A 17,336-nucleotide genomic window follows, 5' to 3' on the forward strand; every position below is an offset into this window, starting at 1 on the left:
CAAGATTTACATTTACATGCTAAAATCGCCACTGCCTTATACCATGAAACAATACTCACGCCTACTCTCATAGATGGCCCTAGACTTCTCATAGAGGTCGTATGGGTCGGGCTTGTTGAGGTCGAAGCCCTCTGCAGAGTCAGGGACCGAGGTGCTGTGCTGTGGCTGGGTAGGGAAGGGTGTGCCTGTGGGAAGCACTGGGGCTGACAGACTGGTCTGGGGACTACCATGGGGGTCCCACTGCTCTGGTAGCTGAATGCACAGCAGCAGAAATAGAGAAAGGGATGGGAAGGAAGAGAGCGAGAGAGAGAAGGGTGAGGGAGCAGGGAAAGTAAAGTGAGAAATGTATGAGTTATGAATTACATTAATTTAATACAGTCAGGTTTACTTAATTGTTTATACAATTGCATCTTAAAGCTGAAATGCAGTATACAGACTAATCAAATCAATAGGGGATTCAATTCATAAGTGTTTTTCATTCATGACTACATGGAACTCTATTCCACATCAAGTAACTGACGCAAGCAGTACAATTAGATTTTAAAAAACTGATTAAAAAACACCTGGAAATGCGGGGACTGTGAAGCAACACAAACATTGGCACAGACACACGCATACCCACACATACGATAACATACGCACTATACATACAAACCCCCTGGAAAAAGTCCTGGAAGCAGAGGCAGTCCCATGTCCCACATAACAGAACGTTGCTCTTGCCCCAGTTCACCTTAGCTGAAGAAACTCCTTCGTACACCTTCAGACTAGTCTCAAGTGCCTACATATTCTGCCCATCCCTGACCATCACAGAAACGTCATCTGCATACACCGACACTGCTATGCCTGTCAACACACCCATGCCTGTCCAACACACTCCCTGCAGTCTCCTGTGTAGCAGGCCCAAAAAAGACTCAATGGCTAGTGTATATAACTGCCCCGATAGAGAGCATCCTTGTCTAATGCCCCACCTCACCCAGACTGGCCTACTGAGCCCCCCTCCCACCTTGACCATACATGACACCCAGCATACCCAGCATACAACATCTTCACACAGGCCAAAAACATTTCCCCAAACCCAAACACCGACATCACATTAAACAGATACTCATGCTCCACTCAACTTCACATTAGAAACTCTCGAAAAGTCCAACATGTCCCTGATTAAGAACAAGCTGTCCGTGATGGAGCATCCTGGGATACAATACGTCTGGTCCTTGTGTACTACAGAGTCCAGATGGAACATCAGCCTGTTAGCGACGACCTTGGCAAATATCTTGTAGTTCGCACAAAGCAATGACACAGGCCTCCAGTTCCTAAGTTTACACAAGTCCCCTTTCTTGTGTAGGAGAGTCAGATCCGCACAACGAAAGCTCATCGGCAACTCTCCTATCCCAACGCACTCACAAACATACAAAAGATGTCCAGTGCAATTATTCTACCAGAATTTTTTTTATTAAAATCCACTGGGAGTCCATCAACCCCGGTGCACGGCCGGGGGACATCTGGATTACGGCCTCTGCCAGTTCATGGGAGAACAGGGGAATGTCAATATCATCCTTCTCTGCCAGAGAGAGCTTAGAGAGGTCTGCAAACAAAACCTGAGCACAAATAGGATCACACAGTTCTGCCATGTACAATTCAGAATAAAACTCCACAGTCTGCTCCCGCATCTCCCCCACCACAGAGGTCACCCCGCACATCCGACAGCCATAGACAATGCATACCCTTGGCTTCAGTGCTCTGTCTTTCCAAACCAAAGGAGGAGGAGCTGGAAGCATCCATCTCCTTGAGCATGGAGAACTAGCTCTTACAAGTGCGTCATTCGCTTTAACCTGGATAAAACTGCCAAGGTCCCTTCGTTATTGAGCTTAATTAGCATGGAGACCTACATTGCCTTATCTCCACCAGACTTATACTACGCTCGAGTTCCCCCAATACTCTCGTAACCTCTGAGGGTGAGAGAGCTGTGTACTGTTTACAGAAAAGCCGAATTTGGATTTTTCCCACATCCCACCATTGACTCTGAGACTCATACTCCTCTCTTCGCTGCTGCCACCTTCCTAAAAAGTCTGGAATAGGATGCAATAGGATGCATTCCGAGTCCCTGGTGAAATAGACAGCAGAGCCATGTTAATATGGTGATACAAAAAAGCCCAACACCCTATTGCTGATTCCTGGACATGTAAAACTGATTGAGTCGGGCTGCACTCACCCTAGCCCCAAAGACCTACACCCATGTATACTGTCTTGTGTTGGGATGTCTAGTTCTCCAAACATCCACTAGTTCAAACTGATGTCCCTTAACACCCCCGCTGAGCCTGAATGAGGCTCCTCCCCATTTCTGTATTTTGTCAAATCCATTATTCAGTTCCAGTCCCGACCGACCACCAGCGTCTCTTCAGGTGCTACCTGTGAGAGTTCCTGTCTAAGACACCCAAACAGAAGCCCAAATTTCTCCCCCTGTGTTTGGTGCATACACAGTTATAAGGACAAACCTCCTGTTGTTAATTTCTGCTTTAACTACAAGCAGTCTACCGCTACACACCTCCTTTGAGAAGCCAATTTATACAGCCAGAGCGGGTGCAAAAAGGACTGCAACCCCTACACTAACGTTTGTTCCATGGCTAAACACACTTGCCCATTTCCACCAGAGCCTCCAATCAACTTCATTCACCACATCTCTATGTACCTCCTGCAGAAACAACATGTGTACTTTTTTTGTTTTACAAATTCACACAACAGACTCCTCTTTCCTGCATCTCTGACGCCATTTATATGAACCTCTTTCAACTAGGGGGCAGTATTTTTATGTTTAGAAAAATAACGTTCCTAAAGTAAACGGCCTATTTCTCAGGCCCATTTGCTTGAATATGCATATAATTTACAGATTAGGATATAAAACACTCTAAAGTTAGCAAAACTGTCAATATATTGTCTGTGAGTATAACAGAACTGATACTGCAGGTGAAAACCTGAGGAAAATCAAACCAGGAAGTGGCTTCTATTTTGAAAGCTCCATATTCCATAGCCTGCCTTTGCTCCATTTAAAGGGATATCAACCAGATTCCTTTTCCTATCGCTTCCTCAAGGTGTCAACAGTCTTTAGACATAGTTTCAGGCTTTTATTTTGAAAAATGAGCGAGAAACATAACATCGCGTCAGTGGATAGCTGGGTGTTCGCATGAGTTTTGCTTGGGCAACACAGTGGGGCAACCATTGACTCTCCCTCTCCTACTGAAAAAGAAACAGTGCCGGTTGATATATTATCGATAATATATTTTAAAAACAACCTGAGGCTTGATTATAAAAAACGTTTTTGAAATGTTTCTGTGGACATTATGGAAACTATTTGGAATTTTCGTCTGCGTTGTCGTGATCGCTATTTCCTGTGGATTTCTGAACATAACGCGACAAACAAACTGAGGTATTTTGGATATAAAAATCATCTTTATGGAACAAACGGAATATTTGTTGTGTAACTGGGAGTCTCGTGAGTGAAAACATCTGAATCAAAGATAAACAATGAATTTGATTGCTTTTCTGATTTTCGTGACCGAGCCACCTGATGCTAAGTGATGCTATGTTTTATCGTGCGATCGATAAACTTACACAAACGCTTGGATTGCTCTCGCTGTAAAGCATCATTTCAAAATCTGACACGACAGGTAGATTAACAAAAGGCTAAGCTGTGTTTTCCTATATTGCACTTGTGATTTCATGAATATAAATATTTATAGTAATATTTATTGTATTTCGCGCTATGCTATTCAGCAGTTGTTGATGACACTTATCCTGATAGGGGGATTGCAGCCATACCAAGTTTAGAACAAATTCTTATTTTCAATGACCACCTAGGAACAGTGGGTTAACTGCCTTGTTCAGGGGCAGCACAATAGATTTGTACTTTGTCGGCTAAGGGATTTGAACTTGCAACCTTTTAGTTTCTAGTCCAATGCTCTAACCACTCGGCTACGCTGCCGGCCTCATCATATGTGACAGGGCTTGCAAACCATTACAGAATACAAAGGGAAGCACAGCCGAGAGCTGCCCAGTAACACGAGTCTACAAGACGAGCGAAACTACTTCTATGCTCGCTTCGAGGCAAATGGCACTGAAACATGCATGAGAGCACCAGATGTTCCGGAAGACTGTGTGATCACGCTCTCCGCAGCTGATGTGAGTAGGACCTTTCAAAAGGTCAACTTTCACAAGGCCGCAGGGCCAGACGGATTACCAGGACGTATACTGCGAGCATGCGCTGACCAACTGGCAATTGTATTCAATGACATTTTCAACCTCTCCTTGTCCGAGTCTGTAATATCAACATGTTTTAAGCAGGATACCATAGTGCCTGTGCCCTAGAACACCAAGGTAACCTGCCTAAATGACTACCGACTCGTAGCACTCTCATCTGTGATCATGAAGTGCTTTGAAAACCTGGTCATGGCTCACATCAACACCATTATCCCACCATAGTGCCCTCAAAGCTCATCACTAAGCTAAGGATCCTGGGACTAAACACCTCCCTCTGCAACTGGATCCTGGACTTCTGGGCGGGCCACCCCCAGGTGGTGAGAGTGGGTAGCAACACATCTGCCACGCTGATCCTCAACACTGAGCCACCCAGGGGCGCATGCTCAGTCCCCTCCTGCACTCCCTGTTCACACATGACTGCATATGGCCTGGCACGACTCCAACACCATCATTAAGTTTGCAGATGACACAAAAGCGGTAGACCTGATCACCGACAACGACGAGACAGCCTATAGGGAGGAGGTCAGAGACCTGGCTGGGTCGTGCCAGAATAACAACCTATCCCTCAACATAATCAATACTAAGGAAATGATTGTGGACTACAGGAAAAGGAGGACCGAGCACGCCCCCATTGTCATCGACAGGGCTGTAGTGGAGCAGGTTGAGAGCTTCAAGTTCCTCGGTCTCCACATCACCAACAAACTAGAATGGTCCAAAAACACCAAGACAGTCGTGAAGAGGGCATGACAAAGCCAATTCCCCCTCAGGAAGCTAAAAAGATTTGGCATGGGTCCTGCGATCGTCAAATGGTTCTACAGCTGCAACATTGAGAGCATCCTGGCTGGTTGCATCACTGACTGGAACGGCAATTGCTCGGCCTCCGACTGCAAAGCACTACAAAGGGTTGTGTGTATGGCCCAGTACATCACTAGGGCTAAGCTGCCTGCCATACAGGACCTCTCCATCAGGCGGTGTCAGAGGCCCTAAAAATTGTCAAAGACCCCAGCCACCCCAATCATAGACTGTTCTCTCTACTACCGCATGGCAAGCGGTACCGGAGTGACAAGTCTAGGACAAAAAGGCTTCTCAACAGTTTTTTACCCCCAAGCCATAATATTGCTGAACAGGTAATCAAATGGCTACCCGGACTATTTGCATTGCGCCCCGCAACCCACCACCCGCCAACCACTCTTTACACTACTGCTACTCATCATATATGCATAGTCACTTTAACCATATCTACATGTACATACTACCTCAACCAGCCTGACTAACTGGTGTCTGTGTGTAGCCTCGCTACTTTTATAGCCTCGCTACTGTATATTGCCTCGCTACTGTTTTTCACTGTCTTTTTACTGTTGTTTTTATTTCTTTACTTACCCATTGTTCAACTAATACAATTTTTTGCACTATTGGTTAGAGCCTGTCAGTAAGCATTTCACTGTAAGGTGCTGTTATATTCGTTGTATTCGACACACTTGACAAATAAACTTTGATTTGATTTGAAGTAAATAAACATCTGCATTTTGAAAGTGTATTTTTATCATTATTTTAAGGAAAGCATAAAGATGCTGATGAAGAAATACAGTACTGTTCAGCTTTATCCTACATTTTGCGTTTAAAGCATTTTCAAGATAGAAGCCGCCTGCATTTGTTTATTAGGCTACTGTGCAGTCTGACAAGTAAACATAGCCTACAGTACATACTGTAGTATACATGCCAATACCGCCTGACTCTAGACTAATGCATCAGCTGTCACCCATATTTCCAGCGAGACTATTCAAGCCATCGAGTCACTCATGAATGAAGATGATGAGCGATCAGCAAAGGCCATCTGTAATCTGCTGGCATCACGTCACATCAACATTGCTTTAATCACAGTTAGAAGACAGTTGAAGAAACTTGCGTGGACTTATGGAAAGGCTTGCTAAACATGTTATATATATATTTAAGTTTGGCTATTACAAACCAAAATGTACATAAAATATTGTAGCCTACACCTCACGGACTGCAATAGTGTTTCCACAATAATTCACTGTTGCCTTCTTTTTCAGGTATCATGGCTCGAGATTTCTTTGAGGAAGAAATCATCAAGAGATATGCTGGACCCTATGTCAGAGAGGTATTTTTGGGACCACTTTGTTTCTTTCATTTAGAATATCTTTTTTCTCGTTATTTCATTAACAAAAGCATAAATATGTTGATGAAGAAATACAAAATGCTTCCAGCTGTCCATCACTACTGTAAATAAAAACACAGCATGTTGTTTTGTTTACATTCTTTATTGAAACCACAATGTCACAAATAATTTGTATGTACCTTTCATTTACATTAAAAGTTTGGGATTTACAAATGTGCGCTTTCTTGTAATTTTTCGTTAAATCCAGTTTGGATTTAATTTTTAACTTTGGACTGACGCCTATTTTCTAATATCTGCCCCCGAAATTCATATCTAAGGGGCATTTTTCACGCCATTTTTAGTTACATTGTTTTAGTTTGAATGTGCAGACTGGCATTAAGAACAGTGGGAAAGTTTCTCTAGTCAGCACCATTATTTGTGCAAAGCCCCTTACAATGTTGCTCTGTGCTACCGAGTGGTGGTCCACCCCATCCCCTTCATCCTCCTCCCTTCCCCATGCTCTAGGTCCGTCTTCTAGAGAACTACAAGGCAATCCCATTGTGCACCACTCGGGAGCCATGACCAGTATGACCAATATATATATATTGTCCTGCTAATAACAGGGTTAATAATATACCTGTGAGAATATCCTAGGGGCTTTTATATAATTCTGAATTAATAATAATAATAATCGCTTTGTTTAAAAAAAAAAACTATATTTTGAAGATTATTTTGTTTTCAAATAATGTAAACTGAGCTAGAAAAGGGCATTTTTTGAACATGGGGTGAGACATTGTTACTAATTTGTAAATAAAGTCAGTTTGTTTTTAGAGGGAGAGAAACCAAAAGCCTACAGTCATCTCATAGGTCTCCAAGTCGAGGTATTAAACCAGCATCTGTAGCAACACAATTTGCACTGCGATGCATTGTCTTAGAGCACTGCACCACTTAGGCACTGTACAACGTGACTGGTCGGGAGTCGGCTTCAGTACTACAGTACCAGCAAAATAATCCTAACATTTTCACACCCTAATTGTAGTCTAATTTTCTCTTAGAATAAATACCTTAGTGTAACAACAGTTTTAGTAAGTAATAATGAAGTTGTGCATAATTATCAGTTTCTATTTGGTTTATATCGCCCATTCATTGTCAGTTAGAGACACAGCAGCACCTTGGGACCCAAAAGCATAATCAGTGCTCTAACTCCTCCTTGCGCTGGTCTGGAGCAATGAAGTAGTGACGCAGGGTACCATACTAAACCACAAATGACTTCTAAGTCCTGCAGCATAATCACAAAACTTTTAGTTGAGCAACCACTGTAAGCATCTCAGATCACTGCTGATCACCATGCCCCTCATTCCAACAAAGAGGATCTCAACATGAAAGTAACACATACGCCAGGCCGTGAGCAGGCCCAACCCCCGCTCTTATACTAGCCCAAGTAAATGAAATGGGCCAGATGCTCAGCAGGCTCTGCTCACACTTAGTGGTCTGAGGCCAAACCACATAACTAACAACAGACACTTTATGGAACACAAAGCCTTCACTATCTCATCCTTGAATATCCAAGGCCTGAGGTCATCTGCCTTTGGACACACTGATTGCGCTCTAGGTTACATTGAGCTGGTAGTCCAATCCACCAAATACCCAAGTGTGGAACAGGGATGGGACTCAGGGGGTTTGCTAATTAGGTATAGAGCAGACCTAACTCACTCTATTAAAATAATAAAAACGGGAACATTTTTAAATTGAACTAGGAATTCTAAAGGAAATTCTCTCAACAGAGAAAAATGTTATCCTGTGTGCTACCTATATACCCCCACAAGAATCCCCATACTTTAATGAAGACAGCTGCTCCATCCTGGAGGGGGAAATCAATATTTTCCAGGCCCAGGGACCTGTACTAGTCTGTGGCGACCTAAATGCCATGACTGGACAAGAACCTGACTCTCAGCACACAGGGGATCAAACACCTACCTGGAGGTGACATCATTCCCTCCCCCATCTTTTTATTTTATGTATGTTTAATTTAACCTTTATTTAACTAGGCAAGTCAGTTAAGAACAAATTCTTATTTACAATGATGGCCTACCCTGGCCAAACCCTAATCCGGACGATGCTGGGCCAATTATGCGCCGCCCCCCTAGGCACAACTATGACAACATAACCAACAAAAACGGGTCACAACTCCTGCAGCTCTGTCACACCCTGGGTATGTACATAGTCCATGGTAGGCTTTGAGTGGTCTCGTACGGTAGGTGCACCTATAGTTATTGTACTACTGTATCACTGACCTCAACCCCGAGTCTCTCAGAGCATTCTTATCAGATCACAGCAAAATCACAGTCTACTTGAACAGAGCAATACTCAATCATAAGGCATCAAAGCCAAAGGAACTGAATAATATTAAGAAATGCTAAAGATAGAATGAAACTAGTGTGGAAACCTACCAAAAAATGCAATCCCTTTTAGACAACTTCATGGACAAAATATTTGACTGTACTAGTGAAGGGGTAAATGTGTCAGTAGAAAACCGAAACAGGATATTGATCTCTCAGCTTCGCTATCAAATCTAAACATTTCAAGCAGAAAACCTAAGAAAATTAACAACAATGACAAATGGTTTGATGAAGAATTCAAAAACCTAAGAAAGAAATTAAGAAACATATCCAACCAAAAACATAGAGACCCCGAAAATCTGAGCCTTCACTATGGTGAATCACTAAAACAATACAGAAATGTACAACGGAAAAATAAGGAACATCAGTTCAACATAATTGAAGAATCCATAGACTCATGGTCCATGGTCCAAGGGCTCAGGTCCTCCGAGAGAAAGAAGGAGAGAAAGAGAGAGCAGACTTAAATTCACACAAGACACCAGATAAGACAGGAAAAGTACTCCAGATATAACATACTGACCCTAGCCCCCACCCACTTTGCCATATAACCCCACCAACTTTGCCAAAACTCTAGACAATATTCTGCTGCTGATGCCAGATGCCATAGCAGTCTCTTTCTGATGTAAAGCAGAGGGTCACTGAGCATGTGGTGCCTGTGATGGGAGACTTCATCTTGCAAACAACACAGCAATGCCTCCATGCTGTGCCCTTAGGCACATCCATGCCTGCACAAATATATTTGGGCAGATGAACACTTGTGGCAGGAGCAGAGGGGACAGGGCTTGGTGCAGAAGTGCTGTAGCCAGCAAGCTCCTTGTTGCTCCCTCTAATATAGACTGATTGTTGGAAGCGTGCTGGCTGTGTCGAGATGTATGGGTTTGCATAGATATATATATATCTATATATATATATATATAGATATATATATATATATATATATATATATATATCTATATATATATATATATATATATATATATATATATATATATATAGATCCAGCAGGATGTGTTATTTTAGTGTTCCCTTTCTTTTTTTAAGCAGTGTGTGTATATATATATATATATATATATACACACACTGCTTAAAAAAAGAAAGGGAACACTAAAATAACACATCCTAGATCTGAATGAATGAAATATTCTTATTAAATACTTTTTTCTTTACATAGTTGAATGTGCTGACAACAAAATCACACAAAAATTATCAATGGAAATCAAATTTATCAACCCATGGAGGTCTGGATTTGGAGTCACACTCAAAATTAAAGTGGAAAACCACACTACAGGCTGATCCAACTTTGATGTAATGTCCTTAAAACAAGTCAAAATGAGGCTCAGTAGTGTGTGTGGCCTCCACATGCCTGTATGACCTCCCTACAAGGCCTGGGCATGCTCCTGATGAGGTGGCGGATGGTCTTCTGAGGGATCTCCTTCCAGACCTGGACTAAAGCATCCGCCAACTCCTGGACAGTCTGTGGTGCAACGTGGCGTTGGTGGATGGAGCGAGACATGATGTCCCAGATGTGCTCAATTGGATTCAGGTCTGGGGAACGGGCGGGCCAGTCCATAGCATCAATGCCTTCCTCTTGCAGGAACTGCTGACACACTCCAGCCACATGAGGTCTAGCATTGTCTTGCATTAGGAGGAACCCAGGGCCAACCGCACCAGCATATGGTCTCACAAGGGGTCTGAGGATCTCATCTCGGTACCTAATGGCAGTCAGGCTACCTCTGGTGAGCATATGGAGGGCTGTGCGGCCCCCCAAAGAAATGCCACCCCACACCATGACTGACCGACCTTCAAACCGGTCATGCTGGAGGATGTTGCAGGCAGCAGAACGTTCTCCACGGCATCTCCAGACTGTCACATGTGCTCAGTGTGAACCTGCTTTCATTTGTGAAGAGCACAGGGCGCCAGTGGCGAATTTGCCAATCTTGGTGTTCTCTGGCAAATGAAAAACGTCCTGCACGGTGTTGGGCTGTAAGCACAACTCCCACCTGTGGAACTCGGGCCCTCATACCACCCTCATTGAGTCTGTTTCTGACCGTTTGAGCAGACACATGCACATTTGTGGCCTGCTGGAGGTCATTTTGCAGGGCTCTGGCAGTGACCCTCCTGCTCCTCCTTGCTCAAAGGCGGAGGTAGCGGTCCTGCTGCTGGGTTGTTGCTCTCCTACGGCCTCCTCCACATCTCCTGATGTACTGGCCTGTCTCCTGGTAGCGCCTCCATGCTCTGGACACTACGCTGACAGACACAGCAAACCTTCTTGCCACAGCTCGCATTGATGTTCCATCCTGGATGAGCTGCACTACCTGAGCCAGTTGTGTGGGTTGTAGACTCCGTCTCACACTACCACTAGAGTGAAAGCACCTCCAGCATTCAAAAGTGACCAAAACATCAGCCAGGAAGCATAGGATCTGAGAAGTGGTCTGTGGTCCCCACCTGCAGAACCACTCCTTTATTGGGGGTGTCTTGCTAATTGTCTATAATTTCCACCTGTTGTCTATTCCATTTGCACAACAGCATGTGAAATGTATTGTCAATCAGTGTTGATTCCTAAGTGGACAGTTTGATGTTACAGAAGTGTGATTGACTTGGAGTTACATTGTGTTGTTTAAGTGTTCCCTTTATTTTTTGGAGCAGTGTATATATACACACACAGACATAGGCTATGGTCGTTCTCATACAAACAAACAGACCCTCACTCACAATGACTAGCTAACGTGTACTTTACCCATTTCATTACATCTTTATATATTGCAAATAAAATGTAAAAATAATCACAAATAACATTTTATATTAATTTCAAACAACGGCATTAGCATGAGAGCAACTTACCAGTCCTAAACAATGTCCTCTCCGTTCAAAAAATATGCCTCACTTCCCTCTAAAATTGTTTCTACATTCATATATCTAGTCTTAGAATTAGCTTTCCTTAACTTATTCACCATGATGTTGGATAAATAAACAGCTGAAGATGCAAGTCACCGAAATACTGCTGTGCGTAATAAGCGTCGCTCCTTCATTGTTGAATTGGCAATGGCGAAAGAACGGTCCTTACGCCAGCGTTCAATGGAAAGGTTTGTCTTACAACAAAGAACCATGGGATATTGCCGTTTACCTCTGCTCATTGACTGTCTACCAAGACGATCAGGGTTAAAATACAGTCAATCAACGAGACAGTGGTCATATAATTGGTGCACAATGGGCTCATCACTTGTTGTCTTCCAATAGTTTTTTCCGGGTCAATACGTCCCTCAAAATGACCCATCAAGTTTGGTTGTGTTACAAGTTAACAGTTGATTGCAAGGAAACCATACATGACTGGTTAAAGTCAGGGAAAGTCTGTCTATTTTACGTTGGATGTTACGTTGAAAATTGAATGACACAAAATTCAACGAGATAAGCGTTCACAAAATGTTTCGTGTTAGGCTATAAAAAATTGATTTAACCGAACAAAGGACCATTCATTGTGTAACACTGAGCCTTGGGATTGCAACCAGAGCAAGATCTTCAAAGGTAAACAATTTATTTCAATGCAATCTGTGATTTTGTTACGCAAGTGCTGGCTGAATAAGTAGTTTGATATGGGGGTCTGTGCTCAGATATTCGCAGTGTATTATTTCGCAATAAATCATTTTTTAAATCTGACAACGCAGTTGGATTAGCAAGATTCTAGGCTTTCGAACTATGTGAGACTTGTATTTTCATGAATGTTTAATATGACTATTTATGTAGCGATCACCGTATGTTGTCAAATTTAATCCCGCTAACGGGTTCGGTGCGTAGAGAGGTTAAAAATACACAAATTCCAAATGGCTATAATTAAACTCTATAATTAAACTCAATGGCATCTTCCCCAATATTTGGAAAAAAGACTGATCACCTCAATCCACAAAAGTGGAGACAAATTGGACCCCAATAACAGGGATATGTGTCAACAGAAGCCTTGGGAAAATCCCCTGCATTATCATTAATAGCAGACTCGCCAATTTCCTCAGTGAAAACAATGCACTGTACTGAGCAAATGTAAAATTGGCTTTTTACAAAATCACCGTACAACAAACCACATTTTCACCCTAATTGACAAAGCAACAAACCAAAACCAAGGCAAAGTGTTTTCATGCTTTGTTGATTTCAAAAAAGCTTTTGACTCAATTTGGCATGAGGGTCTGCTATACACATTGATGGAAAGTGGTGTTGGGGGAAAACATACAACATCATTTCCATGTACACAAACAACAAGTGTGCAGTTCAAATGTGCAAAAAACACACATTTCTTTCCACAGTTATGTGGGGTGAGACAGGGATGAACAAATTGGAAAGGGCACTAGAACAGTCTACAGCACCCATCCTCACAGTACTAGAATCTGAAGTCAAAATGTTGTGAGGTCACTGGTTGGCCCTGTCCCAGGGTATCATTGGATTGGCCACAGTGTCTCCTGACCCCTCCTGTCTCAGCCTCCAGTGTCTATGCTGCAATAGTTTGTAGTTTATCTGGTGTAATTCTCCTGTCTTATCTGGAGTCATTTGTGAATTTAAGTATGCTCCCTCTAATTCTCTATCTCCCCTCCCGGAGGACCTTAGCCCTGGGACCATGCCTCAGGACTACCTGGACTGATGACTCCTTGCTGTCCCCAGTCCACCTTGTCTGTCTGTCTGTCTGTCTGTCTGTCTGTCTGTCTGTCTGTCTGTCTGTCTGTCTGTCTGTCTGTCTGTCTGTCTGTCTGTCTGTCTGTCTGTCTGGACCATTCATTGTGTAACACTGTGTAACACTGAGCCTTGGGATTGCAACCAGAGCAAGATCTTCAAAGGTAAACAATTTATTTCAATGCAATCTGTGATTTTGTTACGCAAGTGCTGGCTGAATAAGTAGTTTGATATGGGGGTCTGTGCTCAGATATTCGCAGTGTATTATTTCGCAATAAATCATTTTTTAAATCTGACAACGCAGTTGGATTAGCAAGATTCTAGGCTTTCGAACTATGTGAGACTTGTATTTTCATGAATGTTTAATATGACTATTTATGTAGCGATCACCGTATGTTGTCAAATTTAATCCCGCTAACGGGTTCGGTGCGTAGAGAGGTTAAAAATACACAAATTCCAAATGGCTATAATTAAACTCTATAATTAAACTCAATGGCATCTTCCCCAATATTTGGAAAAAAGACTGATCACCTCAATCCACAAAAGTGGAGACAAATTGGACCCCAATAACAGGGATATGTGTCAACAGAAGCCTTGGGAAAATCCCCTGCATTATCATTAATAGCAGACTCGCCAATTTCCTCAGTGAAAACAATGCACTGTACTGAGCAAATGTAAAATTGGCTTTTTACAAAATCACCGTACAACAAACCACATTTTCACCCTAATTGACAAAGCAACAAACCAAAACCAAGGCAAAGTGTTTTCATGCTTTGTTGATTTCAAAAAAGCTTTTGACTCAATTTGGCATGAGGGTCTGCTATACACATTGATGGAAAGTGGTGTTGGGGGAAAACATACAACATCATTTCCATGTACACAAACAACAAGTGTGCAGTTCAAATGTGCAAAAAACACACATTTCTTTCCACAGTTATGTGGGGTGAGACAGGGATGAACAAATTGGAAAGGGCACTAGAACAGTCTACAGCACCCATCCTCACAGTACTAGAATCTGAAGTCAAAATGTTGTGAGGTCACTGGTTGGCCCTGTCCCAGGGTATCATTGGATTGGCCACAGTGTCTCCTGACCCCTCCTGTCTCAGCCTCCAGTGTCTATGCTGCAATAGTTTGTAGTTTATCTGGTGTAATTCTCCTGTCTTATCTGGAGTCATTTGTGAATTTAAGTATGCTCCCTCTAATTCTCTATCTCCCCTCCCGGAGGACCTTAGCCCTGGGACCATGCCTCAGGACTACCTGGACTGATGACTCCTTGCTGTCCCCAGTCCACCTTGTCTGTCTGTCTGTCTGTCTGTCTGTCTGTCTGTCTGTCTGTCTGTCTGTCTGTCTGTCTGTCTGTCTGTCTGGACCATTCATTGTGTAACACTGTGTAACACTGAGCCTTGGGATTGCAACCAGAGCAAGATCTTCAAAGGTAAACAATTTATTTCAATGCAATCTGTGATTTTGTTACGCAAGTGCTGGCTGAATAAGTAGTTTGATATGGGGGTCTGTGCTCAGATATTCGCAGTGTATTATTTCGCAATAAATCATTTTTTAAATCTGACAACGCAGTTGGATTAGCAAGATTCTAGGCTTTCGAACTATGTGAGACTTGTATTTTCATGAATGTTTAATATGACTATTTATGTAGCGATCACCGTATGTTGTCAAATTTAATCCCGCTAACGGGTTCGGTGCGTAGAGAGGTTAAAAATACACAAATTCCAAATGGCTATAATTAAACTCTATAATTAAACTCAATGGCATCTTCCCCAATATTTGGAAAAAAGACTGATCACCTCAATCCACAAAAGTGGAGACAAATTGGACCCCAATAACAGGGATATGTGTCAACAGAAGCCTTGGGAAAATCCCCTGCATTATCATTAATAGCAGACTCGCCAATTTCCTCAGTGAAAACAATGCACTGTACTGAGCAAATGTAAAATTGGCTTTTTACAAAATCACCGTACAACAAACCACATTTTCACCCTAATTGACAAAGCAACAAACCAAAACCAAGGCAAAGTGTTTTCATGCTTTGTTGATTTCAAAAAAGCTTTTGACTCAATTTGGCATGAGGGTCTGCTATACACATTGATGGAAAGTGGTGTTGGGGGAAAACATACAACATCATTTCCATGTACACAAACAACAAGTGTGCAGTTCAAATGTGCAAAAAACACACATTTCTTTCCACAGTTATGTGGGGTGAGACAGGGATGAACAAATTGGAAAGGGCACTAGAACAGTCTACAGCACCCATCCTCACAGTACTAGAATCTGAAGTCAAAATGTTGTGAGGTCACTGGTTGGCCCTGTCCCAGGGTATCATTGGATTGGCCACAGTGTCTCCTGACCCCTCCTGTCTCAGCCTCCAGTGTCTATGCTGCAATAGTTTGTAGTTTATCTGGTGTAATTCTCCTGTCTTATCTGGAGTCATTTGTGAATTTAAGTATGCTCCCTCTAATTCTCTATCTCCCCTCCCGGAGGACCTTAGCCCTGGGACCATGCCTCAGGACTACCTGGACTGATGACTCCTTGCTGTCCCCAGTCCACCTTGTCTGTCTGTCTGTCTGTCTGTCTGTCTGTCTGTCTGTCTGTCTGTCTGTCTGTCTGTCTGTCTGTCTGTCTGTCTGTCTGTCTGTCTGTCTGTCTGTCTGTCTGTCTGTCTGTCTGTCTGTCTGTCTGTCTGTCTGTCTGTCTGTCTGTCTGTCTGTCTGTCTGTCTGTCTGTCTGTCTGTCTGTCTGTCTGTCTGTCTGTCTGTCTGTCTGTCTGTCTGTCTGTCTGTCTGTCTGTCTGTCTGTCTGTCTGTCTGTCTGTCTGTCTGTCTGTCTGTCTGTCTGTCTGTCTGTCTGTCTGTCTGTCTGTCTGTCTGTCTGTCTGTCTGTCTGTCTGTCTGTCTGTCTGTCTGTCTGTCTGTCTGTCTGTCTGTCTGTCTGTCTGTCTGTCTGTCTGTCTGTCTGTCTGTCTGTCTGTCTGTCTGTCTGTCTGTCTGTCTGTCTGTCTGTCTGTCTGTCTGTCTGTCTGTCTGTCTGTCTGTCTGTCTGTCTGTCTGTCTGTCTGTCTGTCTGTCTGTCTGTCTGTCTGTCTGTCTGTCTGTCTGTCTGTCTGTCTGTCTGTCTGTCTGTCTGTCTGTCTGTCTGTCTGTCTGTCTGTCTGTCTGTCTGTCTGTCTGTCTGTCTGTCTGTCTGTCTGTCTGTCTGTCTGTCTGTCTGTCTGTCTGTCTGTCTGTCTGTCTGTCTGTCTGTCTGTCTGTCTGTCTGTCTGTCTGTCTGTCTGTCTGTCTGTCTGTCTGTCTGTCTGTCTGTCTGTCTGTCTGTCTGTCTGTCTGTCTGTCTGTCTGTCTGTCTGTCTGTCTGTCTGTCTGTCTGTCTGTCTGTCTGTCTGTCTGTCTGTCTGTCTGTCTGTCTGTCTGTCTGTCTGTCTGTCTGTCTGTCTGTCTGTCTGTCTGTCTGTCTGTCTGTCTGTCTGTCTGTCTGTCTGTCTGTCTGTCTGTCTGTCTGTCTGTCTGTCTGTCTGTCTGTCTGTCTGTCTGTCTGTCTGTCTGTCTGTCTGTCTGTCTGTCTGTCTGTCTGTCTGTCTGTCTGTCTGTCTGTCTGTCTGTCTGTCTGTCTGTCTGTCTGTCTGTCTGTCTGTCTGTCTGTCTGTCTGTCTGTCTGTCTGTCTGTCTGTCTGTCTGTCTGTCTGTCTGTCTGTCTGTCTGTCTGTCTGTCTGTCTGTCTGTCTGTCTGCCTGCCTGCCTGCCTGCCTGCCTGCCTGCCTGCCTGCCTGCCTGCCTGCCTGCCTGCCTGCCTGCCTGCCTGCCTGCCTGCCTGCCTGCCTGCCTGCCTGCCTGCCTGCCTGCCTGCCTGCCTGCCTGCCTGCCTGCCTGCCTGCCTGCCTGCCTGCCTGCCTGCCTGCCTGC

At 43.5% G+C, this 17,336-nt stretch overlaps 1 protein-coding gene across 1 annotated transcript in view; it reads right to left on the bottom strand.

Moving 5' to 3' along the window:
* Positions 1–17,336, bottom strand: part of LOC110501618 (membrane-associated guanylate kinase, WW and PDZ domain-containing protein 2) — a 292,550-nt gene that overhangs the window by 42,392 nt on the left and 232,822 nt on the right. Inside the window, 1 exon segment of the mRNA XM_036949610.2 lies at positions 60–252. Within this exon segment, the coding sequence (XP_036805505.2) occupies positions 60–252 (193 nt within the window).

This window comes from Oncorhynchus mykiss, chromosome 2, assembly GCF_057628025.1.
Source record: "Oncorhynchus mykiss isolate SJ-2025 chromosome 2, ASM5762802v1, whole genome shotgun sequence".
In the NCBI taxonomy this organism is placed as follows: Eukaryota; Metazoa; Chordata; class Actinopteri; order Salmoniformes; family Salmonidae; genus Oncorhynchus; species Oncorhynchus mykiss.